Source organism: Poecilia mexicana, unplaced genomic scaffold (assembly GCF_051168715.1).
Source record: "Poecilia mexicana isolate PSO_F unplaced genomic scaffold, ASM5116871v1 scaffold_12, whole genome shotgun sequence".
In the NCBI taxonomy this organism is placed as follows: domain Eukaryota; kingdom Metazoa; phylum Chordata; class Actinopteri; order Cyprinodontiformes; family Poeciliidae; genus Poecilia; species Poecilia mexicana.
The window spans coordinates 795,672-820,168 of NW_028263381.1; the positions used below are offsets into that span (position 1 = coordinate 795,672).

Here is a 24,497-nt window from a genome sequence, read left to right on the forward strand (position 1 = left end):
ATCTGACGGAGTTGACAGTGCATCACGGAGTTGACAAAGAACTGAAGGTGGTCACAAACTAGTGAGTAAAATGTAATATTTGATACATGTGAAGTAATGCCATTGATGTAAAATACATTAAAATGAATTAACTGCACATTTAAGTGAGATTTGTCAACACTATCACAGAAAGAGTGACACTGTCAGTTAAAAACTCTGATGGAGTTGACATCTGACGGAGTTGTCAAAATGCTAAACTACCTCAATTGATATGATGTTATTCTGAAGGAGGCCATATTGTAGCTCATCGGGTCCATGAAATCTTAACAGTGTACCAAAATTAAGCTTTTATTTCACAAAATGTCATCAAAATTTTATAAATTGTCAGTTATGGAGTTGACACATCATGGTTGTGACAAACAACTTAGGAATAAAACGAAGAAAAAACTAAATAATAACATAAGCTAACTAGACCTGCTTAGCCATCTTAGCAAAAGAAGAGAAAGGAGGTGGTCATGGGGTCCTCAGAAGTTCTGGTGCCCCCAAATAATGCCTGATTTTTTTATTTTATTTTTTATTTTTTTTACATTCTTTTAATGTCTGACGGTGACAAAAACTTGGGACAAATTTTAACTGAGTTGGAAAATATATAAAAATGATTTTTAATTCAATTTATTGATACTTTTATAATTATTTATTTGAATACTTTTGTTTAATTGTCATAATATATATTTTTAGTATTTCTTTAATTATTTTAACCGTTGTGCGTGCGAGGACTGAGGCAACTGATAAAAGTGATATGGGTGTGGGGTCGGTTGGACCCCATTTGTAAACAAGGGTTAAGCTATTACAATGTGTTGAGACAAGGATTTTACAGACACCATCCACCTACTACAATGTTTAAAATAAAACCTATTCAGCAAACACCAGGAAAACATACACTGTTGTGCTCACATGGCCCAGGTTAGTTTAGTCAGACATTTGAAAAAAAAAATAATAAATTTTGTGTATATTTTATTCAAATTTTGTGCTTTATCGATAGGATCTGTTTGTCCCTGTTCTCAAGAATCACTGGTATATATGTATATAGATTAATTTTTTAGCCTCTAGTGTAGAGCTGTACCAAACTGGAAAGACGCTGGGCTTTAGAAAGTAAGGAACGACCAGCGATGGATAAATCTTTCTTTATGCACATATTAAATTTCTTCTGGACTAAAGCAACAACGGGGTTTAAATTTTCATTTGACCTTTGGTTTTCTTCTTTCGTAATAGAAATACCAAGATTTTTTACCTTTATATTTGACTCGGGAGTCTGCAATATTTACTTACGCGGCCCTGCATGTGACGTCATTGCACGTGCTTGACAATGAATTTGATTGGATGACGCTCAGCATTTTCGGAGTGTTGTGTAGCTGTGGAGCTAACGCCGCTTTATTTCCTCTACGCTGGTCCACAGGTTAGTAACGTTATAAGGTTGGCCTTTTCCGGAACATTTCGCTGTGTTTACACTACCGGAGACAGGAGGCCGCGGCTCCTTCGACGTTTCACTAGCAGAAAAACTTTAAATTGGAAGCTTTAGCTGTGACTGTAGGGTCGAAGTCAGGTAAAACACGGGAAGCTGCAGTGTGTGTTACCCACACATTCTAATATTGTTGGCACTTAAGAGCGCAACGACAGGAACTGTGGTAATATGCGCTGGGAGGAATGGCGATGAGAAGCAGGACCAGGCCACCTCAGTTCTTGCCAACTGGTTCTGCGGTTCGGTAAGGGGGCGATTTGGGGTTTCAGATGATAATAAGAGAACATCTGCTTCCAGACGCTGCTGCCTGGGAGCGCGCGCATCCAGCTGGTCACACGGATAAGCAGATTGCGGATAGTTGTTTAAGTTAATCAATAGTCTTGTGAATTATTCTAAACTAGGATAGATGGTTTGTTCTAATTATTGTTTTAGATCTAAAATAAAAGTATTGTTGTTTTAGATAAAGTCTAAAACCAGTTAGATTTTGTTATGTAACTTTTAGATAAAAACATCTAAAGTAATTTTTAATACACAGTTGTTATCAAGCTCAGACAGGGACGATCACCGAGGGTTTCTAAACTGCTCTGATTATATCAGTACACAGAAATGACCTAACCTTTGTTGTCACTGATTGTCACTCACTGGATTTTTACTTTAATGCCTTTTGTGTTTGATATTTTATTGTTAATAATCTAATTATGCACAAAAGATTACCATCACAGCTTCAGATCTTCATGTTAAATGCTGATGTTGACTAATTGGATGACTAAATATCTCACAATTTGAATGGGATGTTCTGTAGTTCCCTTTTCTTTGGACTTCCTTATTTTAAACATCTGAGTAAGATAGTTTCAGTGTGGTCGTAGACACTGAAAAGTTTTTTTTAAACTTTCACCTGAATAGCCTTCTCAGAAGTGATGTGGAGTCCAACTCACTTAATCAAATCAGGCTAGTGTGCAGATCAAGCCATGTTTAAGGAAAATTATTCAATACTTAGCACAATAAGTGTGTTTTAGCATAAAAGCTGTGATGTACTGCAGTTTCTACCTTAATGCAATAAAAGCATTAGGTGCATAAGATGCATCCATAAATCGGCCAGCCTACAAATCAGCCCAGATTTTCTACTTTTGGGAGATTGGTGAAGGGCCGATGCTTACATGTGAAGCCGACCTGACTCATCCATCTCATCTGCCTCAGCAAAGGTCTAAAATCAGCCACTGCCCTCTTTTAATCTGCTGTGAGGTTCGACTGCCAGACCAGCCGACCAGGTCATGTCTGCATGTTACAGTTAACAATAGTCACTCCACTGTCACTAACTCAGCGACTTTCTTGCTATATTTATCAACATTCAGATAAAAAAATTCATTGTGGCCCAAAATTGGAATCCGAAGGTCAGACTTTTTATAGATCGGCAATCGACCAAAAAACTGCAATCGGTGCAGCCCTACAAGCATGGCCTCTTTGGTAGTTTTCAACATGAAATCTCACTAAAACTAACAGTTGTGAGCACAGACATTCCTCTTTTTACACAGCCTCTTTGTTTGGTTAAGAAAATTGTTCCCCAGAAATGTGAAGGTGTACAGTTTGCTGATAAAACATTCTCTTACACTGGTGGAACATGTTTTCAGTGGAGCTGTTTCTGTTGACTGTGATTTGTTCTGAAGAGCTTCATTTGGTCAGCTGCTGCATGACCATTTCATCTCATCCCTCCAAAATATGTTTGCTGTAACTTGGGTTTACTGCAGGCACAAATACAAGGGAAATAATTGTGACTATGTTGTTAAGGCACTGATTTGATGACAATGTTTTTTTGGCTCTCTTTGTCATTAAACAATGTCCCCTTAATTCTCTAAGCCTTGCTCTCGCATACTTTTTTTTATAGAATCCAAAAATAATTCTTCTAACTTTATCTGAATCATTTACTCTGTCTAGTTTACATGTGTAGGATAACAATGAAATATTGCATTGGTGGAGGTGGACAAAGCTAATTTTAAATATGAAGTTACAGTTTTTTCATCCAGTTTTAGAGTTTGCATAAGCTCCTCCTTTAAGCTCTTTAGAGCCACATGAGTGGAAGATGTGTGTCAGTGAAACAAACTGAGTACTGAGCAGGGAATATTATTTAAATGACCTAATTTTGCCTTTCTGTTGTTCCATTATAAAAAAAATAATACAGATGCTGAGGTAGTGCAGCACCCAGTGAACTTCTAAAGACACTGTTGGATAAACTCTAGATGCGGCTTTGAGTCCATTAGTTTGTAGAACCTGATGATAGAAGCTGCTGTTGTAATGGACAAAGTTTCTGTGATGTTTAGCTTGGTAACAACAACACTGCTGTTGAGTGGATTGGTTGGGAACATCTCTGGTTTAAACCTGTCTAAGTCACATTAGATAAGTTTAAACCAGCCAGCAGGCTCTCTCTTCCCAGCATAAACTTAGAAATCAACTGGAATAGAAATATCCTTTGTTGCCCCACAGAGGGGAATTTCAGGTGTAAGAGCAGCATCAGATCTGTAGTTTCACATAAACTTGTGTCCCACATCACTCCGAGAGAATTGAATGAACTTTACTATGATGTGAAAAAAATTCTGGGTAAATTACAGTCAATAACTTCTGTGCAATATTCAGCAATAATATTGTTATGCTTCATAATATAATTTCTTTGACATTCTGTTGTTGAAGTACTGGTTGTTCTTAACGTGAATCTTCCTCTGTCCTTCCAGACAGGTGATGAGTTGAAGGCTGAAGCCTGGCTGATTGTTAGGGACCATGGAGGATGACTGCAGGCCTCTGCTGGGCCCAGATCCCACTGGGGAGAGCCCCTCCCACAGAGGCTCAGCTGGGTCACTGGACATCAGAACTAAACGGTAGAGACCCCAGAACCTCTGTGTGCTGCAGAAGGCCTGAATACCAAAATTGGCTATTAGTGGTGAAATATCAAAGACTTCAAAGGTTTTTAAAATGGCTGAATGTACTGAAGCAAACAGTGGTCCATTCTGAGATGAGGGGATAATTTTGCTTTCCAGATGGATTTGGTTTTTTAGAAAAGTTCTTTGCAAAGTTTAGAATGGACAACAAATTTCTTTGAGTTACGGTATATAATTCATTTTAATATTCAAGTCCAGTTATTTATAATTAAACTAATTGAAACATTGGGGACCATAAACTGTTCAGCTGTGTCTTTCCACCAGGAGGAGGAGTGTAAAGCTCCTGGCCCGACCCATAGCCAGATATCTTGTGTAGATATATATATATCCGGTAGACATACCTAAAATAAGGATTTAGTCACAACTGTTCATAAGCTCAGTTACTTTTCTATTTTAACAAATGTTTTCTGTCTTCTGTAAAATTAAATAAAATAAAGTTTTAAATGTCAACCTCTGGAAATTCAGAGACATTTAGGATTTTCAGTATAAAAGCCACCTAGTTCAGTTTTGGAATGCTTTTAGTGCATGTGTTTTTTTCCTTGAGGGTATTGCATGATAATAAACAAACATGGTGCTTTTCTAGGAAGCTAACTCTATGATGGACTTGTGAGATTGGCACCACCTTGGCATAATTCCCCTCTCTGTTAGCAGTTTGTGTCAGTTTTAATCCAGTTAGGTATTTCACAGGGACCAACAAGTTTCTAGCACATTAAAGATTACAAACACACCCTTTCACAGCTCACAAACAGTTTTTGTTTTTACTCAGGGAATTTCTGCAGAACAGTAGTACAGCATAGTATGGTATGACTGTTATCAGTTGGACACTGTTCACTGTTCTGACTGCAAGAAGCTGATCTGTTAGGCAGTCCAGGTTGCCTTACTAGTGTCCTTGCTGGGCCTTCTCTCTCTTCTTTTCCTCTTGACGCATAGACTCTGTGTGGTTCTGGTCAGACCAGTTCACCTGCACATCCAGCACTGGGATCCATGGTGATTAAAGCAGGTACTGGTACTTGTAGCAACAGGCACCAAGTCCTGCTGGAAAATGCAGTCAGCATGAGGTGCTGTAAGATGTTCTAGCATATTCTTTGCTGACTTTGGACTTGATAAACATTCTGAACTAGCACCAAGTTGTTTTGGGGAATTTAAATTAAAAGTAAAGGTGGCAATGCTGTGATTTGTGTGGTGTTGCAGGCCTTTCTATGTGGAGCCCAGGAACATTGTAAGTGATGACCCTCAGGAGAGGATCTCTGCTGAGGCTGCCATCCTGAACAGTAGAGTCCATTACTACAGCAGACTGACAGGGTCCTCTGACACAATGCTGGTAGGTCAAGTCACTTTGTCGCTATAGCAAAGAATGATTTTAAATGACATTTAATTTCCTGGCTTACTGTATGCCAATAAAATTGGAGAAGAAATGATAATAAAATGGCTGTTTTATGTTTTTCATATTGTCATCATTGCTCCAGCTGTGAATTAAAGCCATGTGTATGTTTGTCTTTATTTCTCTGAAGATGTCATTGATTTGAAAGCGTTGATGTTTTCATTTGCTCCTCCAGAGTCCTCCAAACCATGTGATCCCCACAGCAGAGGAGATGTATGTCTACAGCCCTCTCGGGACGGCTTTCAAAGTTCCAGACAGCGAGCAGGCTGCTAAGAACCCCAGCATTGTCACCATGTAAGATCTCACTGCTTCAGTCAGCATCACTGAACGTGGAGCCCTCGTCTTCAGGACTTTGATTCCCTTGCGTGTGTTTCCTTGCAGCTTTGCCATATGGAACACCATGATGGGGACGTCCATACTCAGCATACCATGGGGTATTAAGCAGGTCGCCTACCTTTTAGTGTTTTCCTCAGTTTGGGGCTTTATGCTAACATTAAGTCAGCTGTTGCTGGACATAGATTTCTTCCTGAAAATTGAATAGACTTTTTTTATTCACTTAATTTCTTCAGGCTGGTTTCACTCTGGGAATCATCATCCTCATCTTCACTGGCCTGCTAATGCTGTACTGCTGTTACATTGTCATCAAATCACCAAAGGCAATTAGTAAGTCCAGCAGTATCTCTTCTGCTTTAGTCCTCTCCTTGTTTTGCTTTAATGAAGTAAGGGATGATATTGTATTGTACAGGATAGATGTTTTTTTTTTTTTTGTTTTTTTTTTTTTTAATCTGAGCAAACTTGGTCTGTACCATCCTTCATTAGGAAAACAACGTTACCATTTAGGACTTTATCACTTTGCTGTTATTCAGCATTAAGCGGTGGCTTAATGAACTGTGAGGAGGTGACTATAAGAGCTTAAAGAAATTCCTTAGTGTTGTTTTGAAGCATGATTGAAGTCCAGTCTTGACATTCTGTGAGAACTATGAATGGCGAGTAAAATTGGGAAGCCCGTTATCTGTTGATGCGTTCATTTTATATCATGGTGTAGTAGTTTCACAGGTTCTGGTTCTGGTTCTACTAGTTTCCACATATGATGTGACAAGACCCTAGGGCATTATGCTCCCACTGATATGAAGGGCTACACAATAAATTATCATGGAAATATCAGTGTGTGCAACATTCATATCAAAAGGACTGCTTGGAGTTGGCTAATGTATTCCAGGTTCTGTTGACTTGTGTTTTTCATGCTAGCATAATATTTAGCCTGTTGGACAGATATTATGTCCAACTGGCACATCATATCTGTGCCAGTTGGACATATCCCACTGACACTCTACCCTGGACAGAGTGTCAGGGCAGCAGATGTTCACATCAGACACTAATGATCTTCTCCAAAATGCTAAAGGTCACAGAGTGATGGAAGGACAGATGATGGATAGACGAAAAAAAGAAGTCAGCTACATAATTTCCTCACATCATGCAGCTCTACTGGTATTAATAAATTAATCTTGTGGAAACTTAAATGTAGAATCTGTTTCTTTAATGGTCTGAAGAGTGCAGTCAATGGTGAGAACAAACAAAAGCGTGAAGAGTGATCTGGTCCAAGTCATTCTTTCTCTTCACATTCTCACAAAACTTTTTCTGACAGAGTATTTCTCAGGTTGATGATTTTATGTACTACTTAATTATAACAAAACGGTGCAGGAATCTAGAGGGAGCCATATCTCTGTAGATTTACTAGGTAAATAGCCTTATGGTGTAGTTTTCACCAAACTTTTTTTTATATCACCATCCTTCCATTTCTAATGTTTCTCATGAGCTTTACTGAAGATGAGTGCAGGTCTTTCCAGGAAACTATTCATCCACTGTGGACATATGTGACTATGTCCTACTTTGAGATTTTCCCAACCTACTATTCTGTACTGTTCAGACATGCTGGTAGACATCAAGTTTTCAGATTCATTTTAAAATTCCTTATGTGTAAACTCAACACATTGTATCTTTGTGTTTTTAATATCCAGCAATGAGGTATTGTGTCTTAACTAACAAGGGAATATTCCTCTGGAAAGGAAATTTAACTGATATGCTCTAAAATACTGTGCTGTTCTGCTCAGGGGGTGTGGACACATCCAGCTGGGAATTCCCTGATGTTTGCAGGTTCTACTTTGGAAAGCTTGGCCAGTGGTCCAGCTTGGTCTTCTCCATGGTGTCTCTTGTTGGAGCCATGGTGGTATACTGGGTCCTAATGTCCAACTTCCTCTACAACACTGGGCAGTTCATCTACAGTAAGCTTAAACATGACCGTAATGTTCCATGTTTACCCTGTTGTCTTAAATCTTGTCTGGTATGTGCTGTTGTGTGGAAGTTTTCAAATGATCTACCAAAGTGCAACATTGCTGCTCATAAACATGTAATTCCAAAGTCTGATAGCAGTTTTTCTTTACGGGTTTGTTCATGAAGTCATGTGGGCCATGTCCACTTCAGATTGCTAGTTTCCATTTTTGCCTCAACGCTTGCTTCAGCAAATCTAAAATGCTGACTCAGCCCTGATTGTTCAGCTCATACATCCTCTTGAAAGTGGCTCATTCATTTAAACTGGAACCAGAAACGTCTTTAAGGGCTGACTCTTTATTGTATTTGAAGCTGTAGGCAGGGAGTTGCTTTGATCATGCAGCTATCAAGTCACATTAAGGTCATGCGACCATTTTTAACAATGTATAAAAATTTTATCTTGGGCAATATCTGTACTCAGAAGTTTGAGCTGTTCACACATACCCTCATTAAAACATTTTAAAAGATTTATTCTTTGAGAATGTCTAGGTGTTTGACTGAACACCTAGACCCTGGCCCTGTATAAACTTGGATTTAGTTAACTGTCCAGCAGTGGTTTGAAATAAAAAATAATTTTACATTGTGAAAGTGAATTCATAAATGAGTGTTTTAAATTCTTCTTATTTTTTCATGTCTACAGACCACGCTCACAACGTCAGCACATCCGATTCAGAGTATGGAACCAATGGTTCTGACAGAGGTGAGGAACCTGCATCAGGAAACCTTTACTTGTAACATTTCTGAGTAGTTTTAAAGACTGTTCTACACCAACAACCATATGCTTTCAATTAGTTTTAAAAAGAGTTGATTACCATTCTTGAATGCAGACAAGAAGAGAAATCAATTTTCATTTATGCTTTCTCTATTTCTCTTTCTTATGATCAGATATTATTTTGGTGCATTACATGAGATTTCTAAACCTGGCAAAAGTGATAAATCTGAGAATGTTTTTTTTTTTTTTTTTTATTTCCTTTTGGGTCTTAAAATTTTTTTTTTTTTTTACAACCAGGCTCCAAGATTTGATGTACTGTTTTAGACCCTAAAGTTCTATTTATTAACAGGTTTAGCTTGTCACAAAAGGTTATTCCTGACTATCTACTCAAAATGCATGATAAGGTAATTGTGCTCAGTGAAATATAAAATATTTTGGAGATTTTAGCATCTTAAGAGCAAAATATTTATAATTAATTCGCACATCTGGAATAATTTTATTTGATGTATAATGAACCTGTTGGTGTCACCTTAAAGGTGGCATCCACCATATGGTGATGTCACATGGTACCCTATTCATTAATTAATTAATTCATTCATTAATTCATTCATTCATTCAATTCATTCATCCATCAATGGCTGAAAGAAGCACGTAGACCTAGGCAAAATTCCTGATCACTTCCACAGAGTTGCATTCACCAATCCCACTTCAGACTTTGCTGTGGTTAAATCAGTGCTATTTGAAGCAGGCTCTGGCTCAGGGATGGGATGGTTAGGCTTACACACTCAAGCCAACAGCATAGAATGAACAGAGTAGCAGTGGTGTTGGTGCTAAAAGTTTTCTGCAGCACACCCTACCCTCCTCTCTATGTGTTCTCTGATGATGTATGAACGAGGCTGCTAATTCAGATCTTTTGCCTAAAAGGAATTCTGTGTGTTTTGGAGCAAAGAGGATCCTTCACAGCCATCCAGGTTCTTTCATTCTCATTCTTTCCCCTTCTTCACAAACTGCTTTCCTGTCTGACCACTCTCGGATAAAAAAATCTTAAAAACAAACAAAAATCTTAAAAACAAACAAAAGAACATCAATAATGATGTAAACAATGACATGCAAAGTAATTATGCTCAAATTTGCATAAATGTTAGTTCATACATTACACAATGTATGAACTAACAAAGTGTCCAATCTTTAAAGTCTATTTCTTTAAATGCAGACTCAACCTAGTCAATAGTAGCAGTAGTTCATAAGATTACTCAAGTAAAAGTAAAAAGTACAGTGCAGTAAAACTACTTTAAGTACTCTCCCCCCCCCAAAAAAAAAAACATTACTCAAGTAACTGAACCAGAACTTGAACAATCAAATAAAATTTAATTGAGTGATTTGATTTGGTTGACTGATTGAGAACTACCCACCTCTGAACATAGATAACAAATTTATTAGCTTGTTTTTGTTAATGAGCTTAGTGTGACGTACTGGCATGTATTATCTAGTCATCGTTTTACTAACATCATCAACATCCAACAACATTCCTCAACTCATTCAACTTGTTTAGAAAAAACTGTACAAAGCTTTTTGCCTGTTGCTGGTTTGCTTCAAGATTCTAACACACACGATGTGCAAGTTGGCACAGCAGCATGTCTCCATCTGTAAAACCAGCGCAGGCGTCTTGACGCTCATGTTATGTATAACGATGACTTGGGAAACTACTTTACGACATATTAACAGATTAAACATTTGTAACAGCTGAAACATGTGTGGGGGATGGAGGACACAGCTACAGTGTGGGAGTCCATATTTTATCAAATCAAGATGAGAATAATAGAAACTGTGCCTCTATGACATAACCTCCCCTCCCCCCCCAAAAAAAAACAACAAAAAAACAATCACACTCATAAAATAAACTGCTTCCATCCCAAGGCAGGTGTGGCTGACTCTGTGGGCGGACAATGCCCGCCCATGCTGCCAGGGCTGTGGGTGGAGCATGTAGAGAGTTAGACTGTGCATCTCTTGTCTGAGTTGTTGTTTAGGTACCAGCTTAGAGAGAGAATATTTATGAATATATACCCCTGGTATAACAGCCCAGTTCCACCACTGACCCTACCCCACACTTAAGGAATGAAATAGATATTGTTGTTAACTGAAATGAGGGTGACTCGACCAAATGTAAAATATGTGAGGTTTGTGCAGTGAGGTGAAAAGTAAAACCCAAATTAAAGTGTAGGTATCTGAATCTTTCTAATTGTGTATTGTTAATAGTGTAATTGTTTTAATGATGCTTGTGGTGATGTCTTGTTGATGTGTTCGCCAGTTATCTGCCCATACCCTAAAACTCACCCTGGAAGAAATGACTCCATGACCAGTCTGTGTGGCAGCTCCTCTGCGAATGACTCGTCTGGGAGCAGCTTTGATCACTACTGGAGTAAAACCAGCACCATCCCTCTCTACCTCATCATCCTGCTGCTGCCACTGCTCTGCTTTCGCTCTGCCTCTTTCTTTGCCAGGTTCACTTTCTTTGGTAAGTGGAGCCCAAGCTCCTGGGATGCTTTCAGGAAGTTTTGGCATTTATCCAAAAATTTGGGACTCAGTGAGCGAATAGTTCGTTCTTCAGCTACCTAGCATAGATTTTTATTAGAAAGATTAGAACTCAGCATTTTACCATATGTCGAGTATTCAACACATTCTTTGGTCCTTAATTGTAACACCACTGCAGTCTGGAGTAAAACCAGACTGAAGTCAGTGACCAGACCTGTCACTGACGTATATGCTATAGTGTTGAAAAGGCCACCCTCTTCCTCCTATGATAATAAATGAAACACAGTCTGCTTGAAGTCAGGACTGAAAGTCCAGAGTATAATATTGTGTTGTAGCATCAGTCTGAGGCCTCTGTTGGCCTCTATATGACAGTATGGCTGTTGCGCAATTAGCTGGTTATGTGGTGACAGCTTGCTGTTTTAGGCAGGCATCAGCACAGAGCCTCAGTAACTTGTCAGTCTGGATGAATGAGTCAGAAGAAGGAACTGCATACCACTGGAACATCCACTCCTGGGAAGGTTGGCAGCCTTCCTAAATGTTTCCAGCTGTTTCTGTTAAATAACAAACTTCCAATTGTTTAGAAATGATCTTATTGCAACTTGCTGATTGAGGCGAAGCATCAAACAGCTACTTTTACATATGTGGTCACAGCTGCTGATGTTGATTTCATTAGGTACCTTAATGTGCATCATTTGACCCATTGATGGACTCCATGACTGTTCATCAATGATGTATTGATGTATCAAAAGCTACTAGCTTACTGTCAGTTTATTCTTCACTTATGTAGCATTTCTATAATTACATAGTAATTAGTAGTTGTAGTCAGTGTAATTAATGGTTTATACAATCTACTTGTTTGTCAGTTTTTCCAAGGAATTTTCTGTTTCTTCTAGGCACTATATCAGTCATCTATTTGATTGTACTGGTCACAATCAAAGCTTCCCACCTTGGCTTCCACCTAGAGTTCCACTGGTTTGGTCCATCCCAGTTCTACGTTCCAGGTAGATCTGCCATTCCTCAGTCCTGTTCTGCCAAAGCCCTGAGAAATGCTCACGCTTTTATCAACATTGTGCTAAAAATGTCCCATGTACCTGCTAACCATGTTGAATGAATTATTCTTTTTGATCTTTTAGATGAACATGGGTGGGGGAGATTAGAGAATGTTTTTTTTTTTTTTTTTTAAATACTACTTCTTTTTTAAATAAAAAAATCTAAAAGGTTTATCTGGCTGTTATATTACTTTGATCTTTTGTTCTTTTTAACCTAAAACTAAAAACAAGTCTTTAAAATGTTTTAGATGTAGTGTTTACTAGGGATGTGCCGATCAGGTTTTTTCCTGCCGATACCGATACCGATCACCCATGAGGGCCGATATACCGATACCGATCACATAATTATTATTATTATTATTTTTTTTTTATCATAAACACTACCGGTTACATTATGTGGAAAAAGGAACCATGAATTCACCTTAATTTAGACAAAAACTTTTTAATAACTTTTTCCAAGAAGAAAACTAAACAAAACAGGCATTGTGCAAATTGTACTGCTATTGATAATACTATCTTTAACAGACTGATAACATATGAAGGCTCTAAATAATGCAAAGAGCCAAAATAAAACCTCTCAACATTGCCAAAAAAATTCAAGAATAAAACTTAACATTCAAAGGCAAAAACAGGATCCATTACAATAAACAATCCTGAGTTACTGAATGAAAACTTCCTGTTAGCATGGTGGCTAGCTGATTACTGCTAGCTCTGATTGGCTGTTTCTGACTGAGCGGAGTAATTATGCAGATCAGGGAGGAGATCGATTATTTTTTTTAGAGATTATCTGTCTCATGTTAGGACAGCGAAAGTTTTAATACATATGTAAAATTTATTTTTTAAGTTAGATGCTGCAGCTTTAATCAGAGGTTCGGTGTGAGAGTCACTACCAGGTGGAGCAGAAGCGAAGCTCCGTCTGTGAAATATTACTACCTGTAGCGTAGCAGCGGTTCAACAGGAGAGCAGAACCAGCGTCTTACATCGCAGCTCGAAGACTTAAATAATTTTGCGGGTTATTTGTTTAGCTTTCTGACCGTCATGCTAATCCGGGTGAGTGTTTGTAGCTGTGCGCTGCTTTACCTGCTATCTGATCCTCCGTATGTCTTTTTTACTGCAGTGAGCCTCGATGTAGCCAAACTCCGTCAAGTATGGCTTTGTTTTTATGTCGTATTAGCTTCGTTGTGTTGATGCATTTTGACCTGCTTCAATTTTCCGCCGCAACACGCAAACTTCCCCATTCACTCAGTGCGTTATAGTTACACATCGCTTAGGATTTGTTGCTGCGCGTTTGCGCAGAGTGAAGGAAAGAGGAGACCAGCTGCACAGGCTGTGAAATGAGATGATCGGTATTGGCAACAAGAGCCAATGATCGCCGATCACCGATCATGCACTTTTTCACGAAAATCGGCCCGATTATGATCGGTGACCGATCGATCGGCACACCTCTAGTGTTTACCAAAACTGGATAGAGCACTAAATATATGAACATACCAGCACAGTGATCTTTGTTTTGGTGAAGTCTGTCTCGTATATGAAGATCTTGGTTGTGATGCTTATGTTTCGTCTAAGACTTGTGATTTTCCTCTTCCTTCAGAGTTCAGGTTGTTTTTTCCTCAGCTGACTGGTGTCCTCACCCTGGCCTTCTTCATTCACAACTGCATCATCACATTGATGAAGAGCAACAAAAACCAAGAAAATAATGTGAGTCTGTGCTCAGTTACTGTTGCTGACAAAATTAGCGGGACAAGCTTTTCTGTGGTTCTGGCTGGACCAATAGACCAATCAAGAATTTGGAGGAAAATGACCTTGAAATTGATTAGACTTATTTTTCTGTCTTTATTTTCTTTATTTGCCTTACTATTTCAACAAATGCAGATGGAAGAAGTAGTGAAGAAATTGGTTTGTTAAATATTTTAGGTCCTTTCAGCCTGGGCCCACTGATTTTATTACAATTCATTTTATTAAATATCTAAAGTATAACAGAATGTTAGGTTAGGATACTACCACATCTGGTAATATTGCCTTTTCCACTGAGACGATTCCTGTAAAAATATGAATGACCGTCTGCTCCAGATGTTTAGTGGGTCCCATTTTAAATAGACCATAATGCTGCTAGAATCTGTTGCTCAGGCAGTATTTCATTAATCCTAATACACTTCAGTAGAAAAGTGCAAAGGTTTGAATCTTTCTTCTGGAATTCAAATATATTGGCCCAATAAGTGAATAACATTTTACATCTTTGCAATCTGTTTGAATCAACTCCATAAATTACATAAAGTGATCAAGTTGTGTAGAAACTGTCCACCAACATCTGTTCAAGGTGGAAAACAACAGTAGATCACCCACCAGGTCAACTACTTTTCATCAGCGTTTAGGATTTTTATTGTTAATTTAAACCTAGTTTTGATTCAAACTGAGTTCAGGCTCAAACATTCCACATGGATCCTTTACAGTTTTTCTTCCATGCAGGTAAGGGACCTGTCCTTGGCTTATCTTCTTGTTGGAGGGACATATATGTACGTGGGCGTATTGATCTTTGCTGCCTTTCCCTCACCTCCTCTCTCCAAAGACTGCATTGAACCAGTAAGACGTAAACTTGTTTGATTTTTTTTTTAATAAATTTTTTATATCTCTTTGAATTATTTTTCTAAACTTTATACATTATGTACAGAAAGGTCACTTTTCTATATACTGTAGCATTAAAGCTAAATCAACACATCATAAACATAGTACTGTTTTATCTCGTCTTGCCAACATCCAGTTATGTTTTTAGTTATTCTCATGTGTTTCTGCATTAGTAATATTTCTTTAGATACCAATCAAGGTACTGTATGTAATATATGGAAAGCCATATACAAGTTCTGAATACAAGTTATCATGTATTCATTGTTATGCATTCAGAAGACATGAGGTTATAATGGGTCAGATGAAGTTCAATTCAGTTTATTTATATAGCACCAAATCACAATAGATGTGGTTTTAAGGCATTTTACAAAAACATAATTTCAAGTACAGTAAATTAAATTAATTATTCAAAGTGGATTAAAAAGTTTCTAAGGAATCCCATCAGGTTGCATCAAATCATTGCCTGACAGCGTTCACTCCTCCTGGATGAACATGTAGAGACAATCGTTTGCGTTGAATCACTGACTGTACAGCAATTCCTCATAATGAGCATGAGGAAAACTCCCTTTAATGGGAAAGTAAAAAGTTCAAAGCAGGGCAGCTGATGGCAGCATTATGTCAGCCGATGCCCTCCTCCAGGAAGGAATCACAGCCAATCAGTACGCCAGACCAAGTGTAGCTTCAATGGAGAGAAAATAACAGAGAAAACAAATTTAACAGATGAAAAAACTGCAAATAATGCAAATTGGAGAGTAAAAGAAGAAAGTGAGAAAGTGAACAGTTCATCCTCTAGTAGCCCAAGTCTGTAACATCATAAGCACAAATACATCAGGATAACCCAAGCTGGCCCAACTATAAGCTTTATCAAAAAGCAAAGTTTCAAGCCTCGTCTTAAAAGTAGATGAGTTCTGGGATGGGTAAAAATGGAGGAAATATATGTTAATGATTCCTAGTTGTCTTAGTCTGAAATATTTTAATGGTCTAAAACATTTTCCCTATTATTGACTCTTTATTTGGTCCTAAAAAATATGTACTTGTACACAAATTCTATCTATAAAGTCATCTGAATATTTCCATCTCCATCTCCCATTGGATCTCTTCAGAAACAAAAATATTATGAAGCTGTGGAAATACACTGCTCAAAAAAATAAAGGGAACACTCAAATAACACATCCTAGATCTGAATGAATGAAATATTCTCATTGAATACTTTGTTCTCTACAAAGTTGAATGTGCTTGACAACAAAATCACACAAAAATCATCAATGGAAATCAAATTTATTAACCAATGGAGGCCTGGATTTGGAGCCACACACAAAATTAAAGTGAAATGTTCTCTTTATTTTTTTGAGCAGTATATTTTCCACCATTTGGCATATATGTTTTTAGTAAAGTTATCTCAGTACACCATTTCAAGTGTTTGTAACTTCTGAATGTTATTGTAAAAATCCTGTCCTTATTTAAGAAATTTCTTCCTCACTTAGAACCAATTTTTTTTGATAAACTGTTTCATTAAAGTGTAAAAAATACATCCTTTAACTCAGTGTTTCTCAACCTTTTTCGGGCCAGCGCCCCCCTAGCTTTTATCCACGTCCCTCACCGCCCCCATCAAAGAATTTCTAGGCCACTTTGCACTGACTATTATTTTATCATTAATATTACTATCACTATTGTAGATGTTTTGATTTTTATGCTTATTTTTGTATTTATCATCAAAAATAATTTCTCAGAGAACAAAAAAGCCATGGGAATAGAAATTATTTTCTCAGGTATCTACGAAAAATGCAATAAACATTATTCAACTTAAAATCGGTAGGCCTAACAGCAGCCAATCAAAAATTCTTATTTTGTGCCATTTTCTATTTGTTAAATATTCCACAAAATGATCAGATAAAAGATGTTCAACATGCCAGTTTAAACTTTGATCTGTTTGCAAAACGACTGAGCTCTGCAACATTAAAACATGGATAGAACCGTAACTACATTAATCATAGCTCTTCTTCTCTTCAGTGTTTGTCAGTTTCTGGTGGTGCAGCTCTGTGCTGCCTTCAAGAGAATGGGACATCAGAGCATCATCCATAAAATTTCACCCACATGGCATTTATTGTGCAAACCAGAGCTTTCAGTGGAAAACCAAAAGTTCCAGGTCCTTTAATGCCACAGAAATATGAGACAGAAACATGGATTATATCCTTATATAGACCTGTCTATTGATTTATAGATTAATAGTTTTACTGGACAGAAATTACAAAAAACAAATCTGGTTCTTAATCAAATCCTAATGAGTCAAACTGAAAGTGTCATGGAGTCGTCAGCCTCATGACATTAACACTGACATGAAAAATAATATTGAAGAAGTAAATATATCAATTCTAATTAAAAACATAAATAAGTGATAAGTTCTTTACTGTTATAATCAATAGGATATATTTATTCTCAGTACTAGATGTGGTCTCAACAAACTCATGGCACTTCAACAATATTATTTTACCTTTTATCTGGAAATAGTGTCTGTTTATTCTTGTATTAAGTTTTGCTCAAAAGGTCTTGCCATACCAGTTTATTCCTCTGTATTTACTTTAGTTTCTTAGTTTATTCTTGCATTTTGTTATTCATTCATTTCCATTAAGTTTCCTTTGATTAGTATTGTCCTCTCTTGGTTTATTGCTATGTCCACTTTAGTTTCTTTCCTGTGCTAGATTTATTTTATCATTTATTGACGCTCACCATCAGTAATCCTCACTCATCACCTGCTGCGCCGCCTAATCGTCATGTGTTGATTTTTCACTGTTCAGCGTCGGATTCTCTGTTTTTATGCCATAATTCACATCTAGTTCGTCGCTCCGTTTTATGTCCCGCTTCTCCCGTTTCAGAGTTTTGCGCAATGTGCGCAAAACGTATCGAAGCATATCGATGGGGAAAAGGCAGACTGACATAAACCTTTTAAAACAACGGAAACAATTTCTGCATTCTGATTATTGAAATTTAAAAGTGCTGTGTTGTTCTATCACCCCCGTTTCATACCGGACCACTTACAGCTTCGGTGTTATGGCTTATAAAATGAACGCTCTCTGTCGTGGTGTCACCATGGAGGGATTTCTTTATTTAAATGGGTTCATTTTTCAGAGGGATACACAGTGAGGTGATTTTAGCTACCAGTAGCAGGAGAACGGAGCTGCGCCAAGAAGCTAACAGAAGCTACAAACACTGAATAGAAGAAGAGCTGCCATGTATATTGTTGCAGCCAAGCATGGTTTAATGTTACACAATACAGTTTTAGCAAGTTGCTCAAAGTCTAAACTGGCATTGTTGTGCATATACGGTGTAAAGTTTACCTTTGACCAAACGCCCCCCAAAGGCATCCCAGCGCCCCCCTTTTGTAAAAATGTCCGCCAGCGCCCCCTGCCGTACTCTGTCATTAGGAGTTTTCAATTGGACATGGAGGTGAGAATGATTTATCTCAGCTATATAAATGAAGCCTAGTGATTAGAAAGTAATATGTTTTTGAGCAATAATGAAGGTTGGTATTGTACTAATTTTTAATTGTTTAATACACTCTGCTTGTAGTTGCAACTGTGCTCTTCCTTTTTTCCAGAACTTTTTAGATAACTTCCCCAGCAGTGATGTGATGGTGTTTGTGGCTCGAGTGTTCCTGCTGTTCCAAATGATTACTGTCTATCCTCTGCTGGGTTATTTGGTGCGAGTCCAAATTATGGGTCAGCTGTTTGGAAATCATTATCCTGGGTAGGAGAATACAAATTTTATTTAAATTTCATATTTGGAGATTGTCTTTTTTTTTTTTTTTTTTTTTTTTTCATTTATAGCCATTAGAATTTAGGGTCAATATCAGTTTTGTTTACTTTCAAAGCAATATAATACATTTTATTAGATATGACTGATTAACTCAAATCTAGTTAATAACTTTAAATTCTAGTTTTTTGTTTACCAACCATGACTTGTTTTCAGATTGCATCTTTTGAGCTTTGTCAACATTAATTTCCTGTGTCAGAAATGTTCAATTTAAATAGCTGTTCAATCTGTTTGATGATATTCCCTTATTAATGCATTTCACTGAGTGCTTGGTACAGTGACTGATCTGGTAAATCTGAACCAGTACACTGGAGCATCAGATCAGTTTTTCCTTCTGTTACTGTAGGTGTTGAACTTGCCTGGTCAGGTTCATGACACAGCAGTTTACCAATTTCAAGTCTTACTGGATCACCCAGGCATCAGAACTTGATCTTTTCTTGGAAACTCTTGAACAACATTCAGGCTAATTGAATGTCGTCTGTCCCATTGTCTCTACTCAGTTTCATTCACATTCTTGTGCTGAATATTCTCATTGTTGGAGCTGGAGTTCTAATGTCCATGTTTTATCCCAACATTGGATCTATAATACGGTATGTATAGGTTTATGTTATTAACTGTTTATGAAAGAAATATCCAGTAATGTTAGCTTGGAGATGATTCTTTAATAAACTTGCTTAAAGCTATTAATTCTTCAACTACTGTTATGGAATGATTATCATTATTGCAGAAATATTCTTCTAACAAGTAGCACACTGGTTTTACTCATCCTGGTACTTTGCTTCAGAGAGCCATCTAGTGTCCTAACAGAGGTTGAATTAATTCTAATTCTTAATTTAAATAAATGGCATTTTAAGAAGAACAGATGTACAGAGATTGGACCAGTAATTGTATCATTGTAGCAGAATGAATTTGATTGTCCAGTCCTATAGTATGTTTGGTTTAAAGCCAGCCTCTGCCAACTAGTATGTCAGTCCAAAACTTTACAGTTACAGAAAATCTCTAAAGCTATTTTATATAAACATGCATTAAAGATAATCCTTTTCAAGTTTCAGGTATTTTGGGAATGTTCAAGGTAACCTGAATCTTTAAAAGTGAAGGGTCTACAGTAACTTGGAAAGCACTTATACACCTTCTGACAATATTAAATCTGTGCATGTTACAACCCCAAACATCAATATATTTCAGTGGGATATGTAATGATCCAACAGAAAGATTGTGAAGTGGAAGGAAACCCCTCAATCCCCCCACACACCATCTTCTAGCATAAAAATAGAAACCTGAACCTACTGAGTAGCAGTCTGTTCTCTCTCCAAAAAGGGAAAGACACCCAAAGTCTTGTTCTGTTTTCTTAAATTATTACAATATAGTCAATTTTCCTCTGTGGCCCATATGTGTTTTCTCATTCACTGATCATAAATCTATTTCTCTCTGCAGATTTTCTGGAGCAATATGTGGACTGGCCTTAGTGTTTCTACTTCCTGCTTTAGTCCACATGTTCTCTCAGAGGGAGCAGGGGAGACTCACCTGGCAGTCAGCCTTTTTCCACAGTTTCCTCATCGTTCTGGGTGTGGCCAACCTGATGGCTCAGTTTTTTATGTAGGAAACAACTAGGCAATAATTTAAAGATGAGAAGATCTAATGGAAGGTTTAGCCGCTACCACCTAACTTTGGTGTGGTTTAAATGTCTGCACAACAAGCTCCAAACATATGCAAGCATTTACATACATATTTATTTCATTATATTTTTCATATTCAAATAAATTTAGAACCATCAGTTGTTTGAACTTACATTGAGTAAAAAAAGTTTTGAACACGTCAATACTTTCTCAGTTTAAATATTTCTAAAATGGCCATTGGCAGAGTTTAGGAATGACCCAAGTAATCCACACATATGAAGAAATCAAACAAATTAGTCCACAAAGTCTGTTATGAGTAAACAAATGAATTGAAACAGGGGACATGTGAAGAAAAGCATCTTCTACATCTCTCTTCTACAGATGTCTCTTTCACAGAGAGATGTAGAAGGCCAAGAAAGTAGCTCAAATCTGTGAATATCTAGGAAAGATTTCTGCTGCTGTGTACAAATCTATATCAGATGATTAACTGGTAGCCTTTAAAAAGTTGCATGAGTGGTAAATGCAAAGACACCTTCACAAAAAAATAAAAACATAAATAAAATCACTTATCTGTCCATTTTCCAATGCGCTTATCCTTCTGGCGTCCATCTCCAGCGGTCAACGGGCGAGAGGTGGGGTCATCTTGAACAGGTCACCAGTCCAGCACAGGACAAACGATCATGCACACATTCATACCTCATGAGAATTTAGAGACCAGTCAACCTAAACATCATGATTTTGGACTGTGCGAGGAAGCCAGAGTACCCCGAGAGAACCTACGCATGGACAGGGAGAACATGAAGAGTCCATGCCGGGAATCGAACCCAAGCCCTTCTTGCTGCAAGGCAGCAATGATACTAACTGCTCCACCACACAACGAAAAGCTTACTGTTCCTAAACAGTCAGTGGTTACAGCTGCATTCCCTCCCACCCCCCAAATATAAAGGCTCTAGTGGCCTTTATTTGACAGGAAAGTGGGTAATTGGAGAAGGGGGGATGACATGCAGCAAAGGTCGCCAGGCCGGCAATTGAACCTGTGACATCCGCTTTGAGGGCTAAGGCCTCCTGGTGCAGGGGTTGTCCTTAACCCCTGCACCATCTCAGCACCCCACAGGTGCATTTTTAAACTTCTTAAACTTCCTAGTGAGCGCTGTTGGATCTATTATCCGAATGTGGAACAAACATGACTTCACTATAAACCAGCCAGGCGGCCCTTGTAAGATTTCTGAAAGAGGAGTCAAAAGAATAACTAGAAGAATTGTCCAAGAGCCAAGAACCACTTGCAAAAAGTTGTGGAAATAGCAGGTGCAGTTTCTCCAGTTAAGCAATAACTAATGTCTTTAATAGCTTCTATGCACAGTGACTGCACAAAACTTCACCCTGGAAGAAAGTCTGCTGCAGAAGATTTGGACAAGCGTGTGAAATTCTGAGTGAAGATAGTCTGGTCTAATGAGGCCAACGTACTCGCTCACATCAAGTTTAAAGAAATATTAGTTCTAAGTGCCACACAAAGCGGCGCTATACAGAGATTAAAAACGGACAGATGGACATGGAGGCACAAGAGACTCCCACATTAGAAAATGTCAAACTAATCAGAGATATAATAAAGATAAAGACTCAAGGGAATATGGACCTATGGGGAGGCAGTTGTGTAGATTGGCAGGAAAAGAAAATGTATAAAGACATAAAATAATCATAAACTAAATGGTAAACTGTTTGATTTGAAAAAATACCAATATAGACAAAAACGTTACAATAATTGCAAAAATGTTAACTTGTGTAGAAACGACAAAGAACATATAGATACTTGTAATATACTAGCAATAATTAAAAATAATAAACTTTAAGAGGTGACAAATAGGTATAAACCAAAACCACCAAACTGAATAGATGTTTTTAGCATGCTCTTCAAGATGTCCAAGCTCTCAGGTGGCCTCTGACCTTCAGGCTTGTCCCACAGTAGACGGTCATAATGATGCCTCACCTTGTGATTTAGTTCTCACTGTAGGTACCAGTGAGAACCATTTCAGAAGACAGAAGCAGTTCTCATAAATGGGGTGGGCTATAACATTACGGCCATTATTAAGTTTTAAATGCCACTAAGAACAACTTAAAATTAATTCTAAAATGCACACCAACTTTAAATACAAACTTTAAAGTTGCCATGATGTGAGCTCAGCTTCTGAATTAGCTGTAATAGAGCTATGATTTTTTTCAGCAAGATTAGTAAGCAGAGTATTACTAAAATTGATTGTACTGGCTGTAAAAGTGTGAATCAAAGTTTCTGTATTGGACTATTAGAAAAATAGTTACGGTCTTGCAATGTTCCTCAGAAGATAAAAATATGTTTCTAGTGACATTCTTGATATGGTTTCAGAAACCATAGTTTGAATCAAATATGTTTTTCAATTTTGTCCTAATTTAGATGAAGGAAATTCTCATAATTTAATATGTAAAAAAAAAAACGGCTTCAAAGTGCCTGGATGTGGGCTCATCAGGACGCACTAATAAATGGAGCTGTGTGTCATCAGCATAACTATGAAAGTTAATGCCATGTCTCCTAATAATGTATGCCAACAGTTGGTGGGTGGCGTATAAGGATTCAAAATATTGGGACTCAGTGCTGAGCCTTGGGGGACACCATAGTGTAAACTACAGTTTTACACAGATTGCTTGTGTAAAACTGTAAATGCAAAACTGGGATGCTGCTAGTTTAGTTGATTAAGGAAAAGCTTCTCCACATTTAGCTAAAAACACAGCAGATTAGAATAGAGACATTAAGGTTTGTTCTCTTCCCATGAGGCTTCACAACAGCAGTCTTAAAGACAGTTGTGAAGCCCACTGCCCTGCTCCATATGAAAAGAATAGTTAATATTAAAAGCATAATTTTGAAAAATATATGGCTTATAGGGTCTAAAGGATATTTTTCTGTTTTAAGTAAGAAATAATTCTGCTTGCCAGTTCATCAACCATTCTCCAGTGTTTCCCCACCATTTAACAATGACTCGGAGGTAATATTTTTATGCTGCCATTGAAATAAATTATATCTTATATTGTTTATGTTTCCTCTGAAGTAGGTTGCAAAATCTCCACACTTTGTAATTGTGGAGTTACTGGTGGATACTGGGGAGGGCTGGTTTGGTTAGGCTTCTACTGAGAACAGGATTCTTTGATTATTTTTAGTATCAGATATTAATTTTAAGAAATATGAATGGTTCACTTGCTTGACTGTTAATGATTTAATTCTGGAAATTGTGGTAATTTATTTGCTGATCTTTCCTTTCTGATTTTCCTCATGTCTTTCCCTGAAGATTTTATATTTTGTATTTCTTGATAAACTGTTGGATTTTTTCCAACCATAAAATGTAAAAATTCTATTTATGTAAAAGTATTTTATCAAGCAATGTATGATTGTTGTTAATACTGACCAAAGTGAAACTTCAGCTTCATGAAGTACTGTGGTTTGCTGTCTTTGTAGAGCAGTTTTTCTCCATTCTTCAGTTTAACAGCCTGGTCTCACTTTTTGGGTTGCAGCTGATTTCTATGGCAGAGCTCTTAAAATGGCTGCTCAGCAGTGAAAACACAGCAGCACTCAGCAGTTAGACACTGCTCTCAGGCATTGGTTTTAATCAGACAATAACATTTGGAGCAGTCTGAACGAAGAGTAGAGTTGCTTTTCCTCCTCTGTGGGTTTAAGTCCAAGATGTTTGCTGTTGGGTTTAATTCAAGCTAAATATATTATGAACTTTATGTTTCTGAAAACTTTGTTCTTACAAAAGGTACAGTGTGTTGACATTTTTGAAAGAACTTCAGTAGTATTTAAAGCTGTAACCAAACGACTGACCGGTATTTGACATGTTAAGATGATGTCTGTACACAGCATTGTCCCAGTAGTGATAGACAAAGGGAATACTTGTGTGAAGATGTAGGATCTGTATGTTTGGTAACTTTAATTAAACTTCTTGTTGATTTTATCCTTTGCAGTTTCAATTTATTGGACTTTAGATTCTATTACCTTG

General features: G+C 37.5%; 1 protein-coding gene across 2 annotated transcripts; it reads left to right on the forward strand.

The window, feature by feature from the left end:
* Window positions 1–1,334: 1,334 nt before the first annotated feature.
* On the forward strand, window positions 1,335–24,452 carry slc38a9 (solute carrier family 38 member 9). Of its 2 annotated transcripts, none has more exons than XM_014970185.2 (15): window positions 1,335–1,435; window positions 4,222–4,365; window positions 5,617–5,746; window positions 5,982–6,100; window positions 6,188–6,251; window positions 6,376–6,469; window positions 7,918–8,088; window positions 8,775–8,834; window positions 11,155–11,361; window positions 12,272–12,379; window positions 14,022–14,128; window positions 14,897–15,010; window positions 18,648–18,796; window positions 19,363–19,452; window positions 20,297–24,452. In XM_014970185.2, exons 2-15 carry the CDS (start codon window positions 4,268–4,270, stop codon window positions 20,460–20,462), a joined length of 1,677 nt encoding a protein of 558 aa, XP_014825671.1. In that variant the 5' UTR covers window positions 1,335–1,435; window positions 4,222–4,267; the 3' UTR covers window positions 20,463–24,452. The 2 variants fall into 2 exon arrangements, with proteins under 2 accessions (XP_014825671.1, XP_014825672.1); XM_014970186.2 differs by lacking the exon at window positions 1,335–1,435 and adding an exon at window positions 1,466–1,742.
* Window positions 24,453–24,497: the final 45 nt, after the last annotated feature.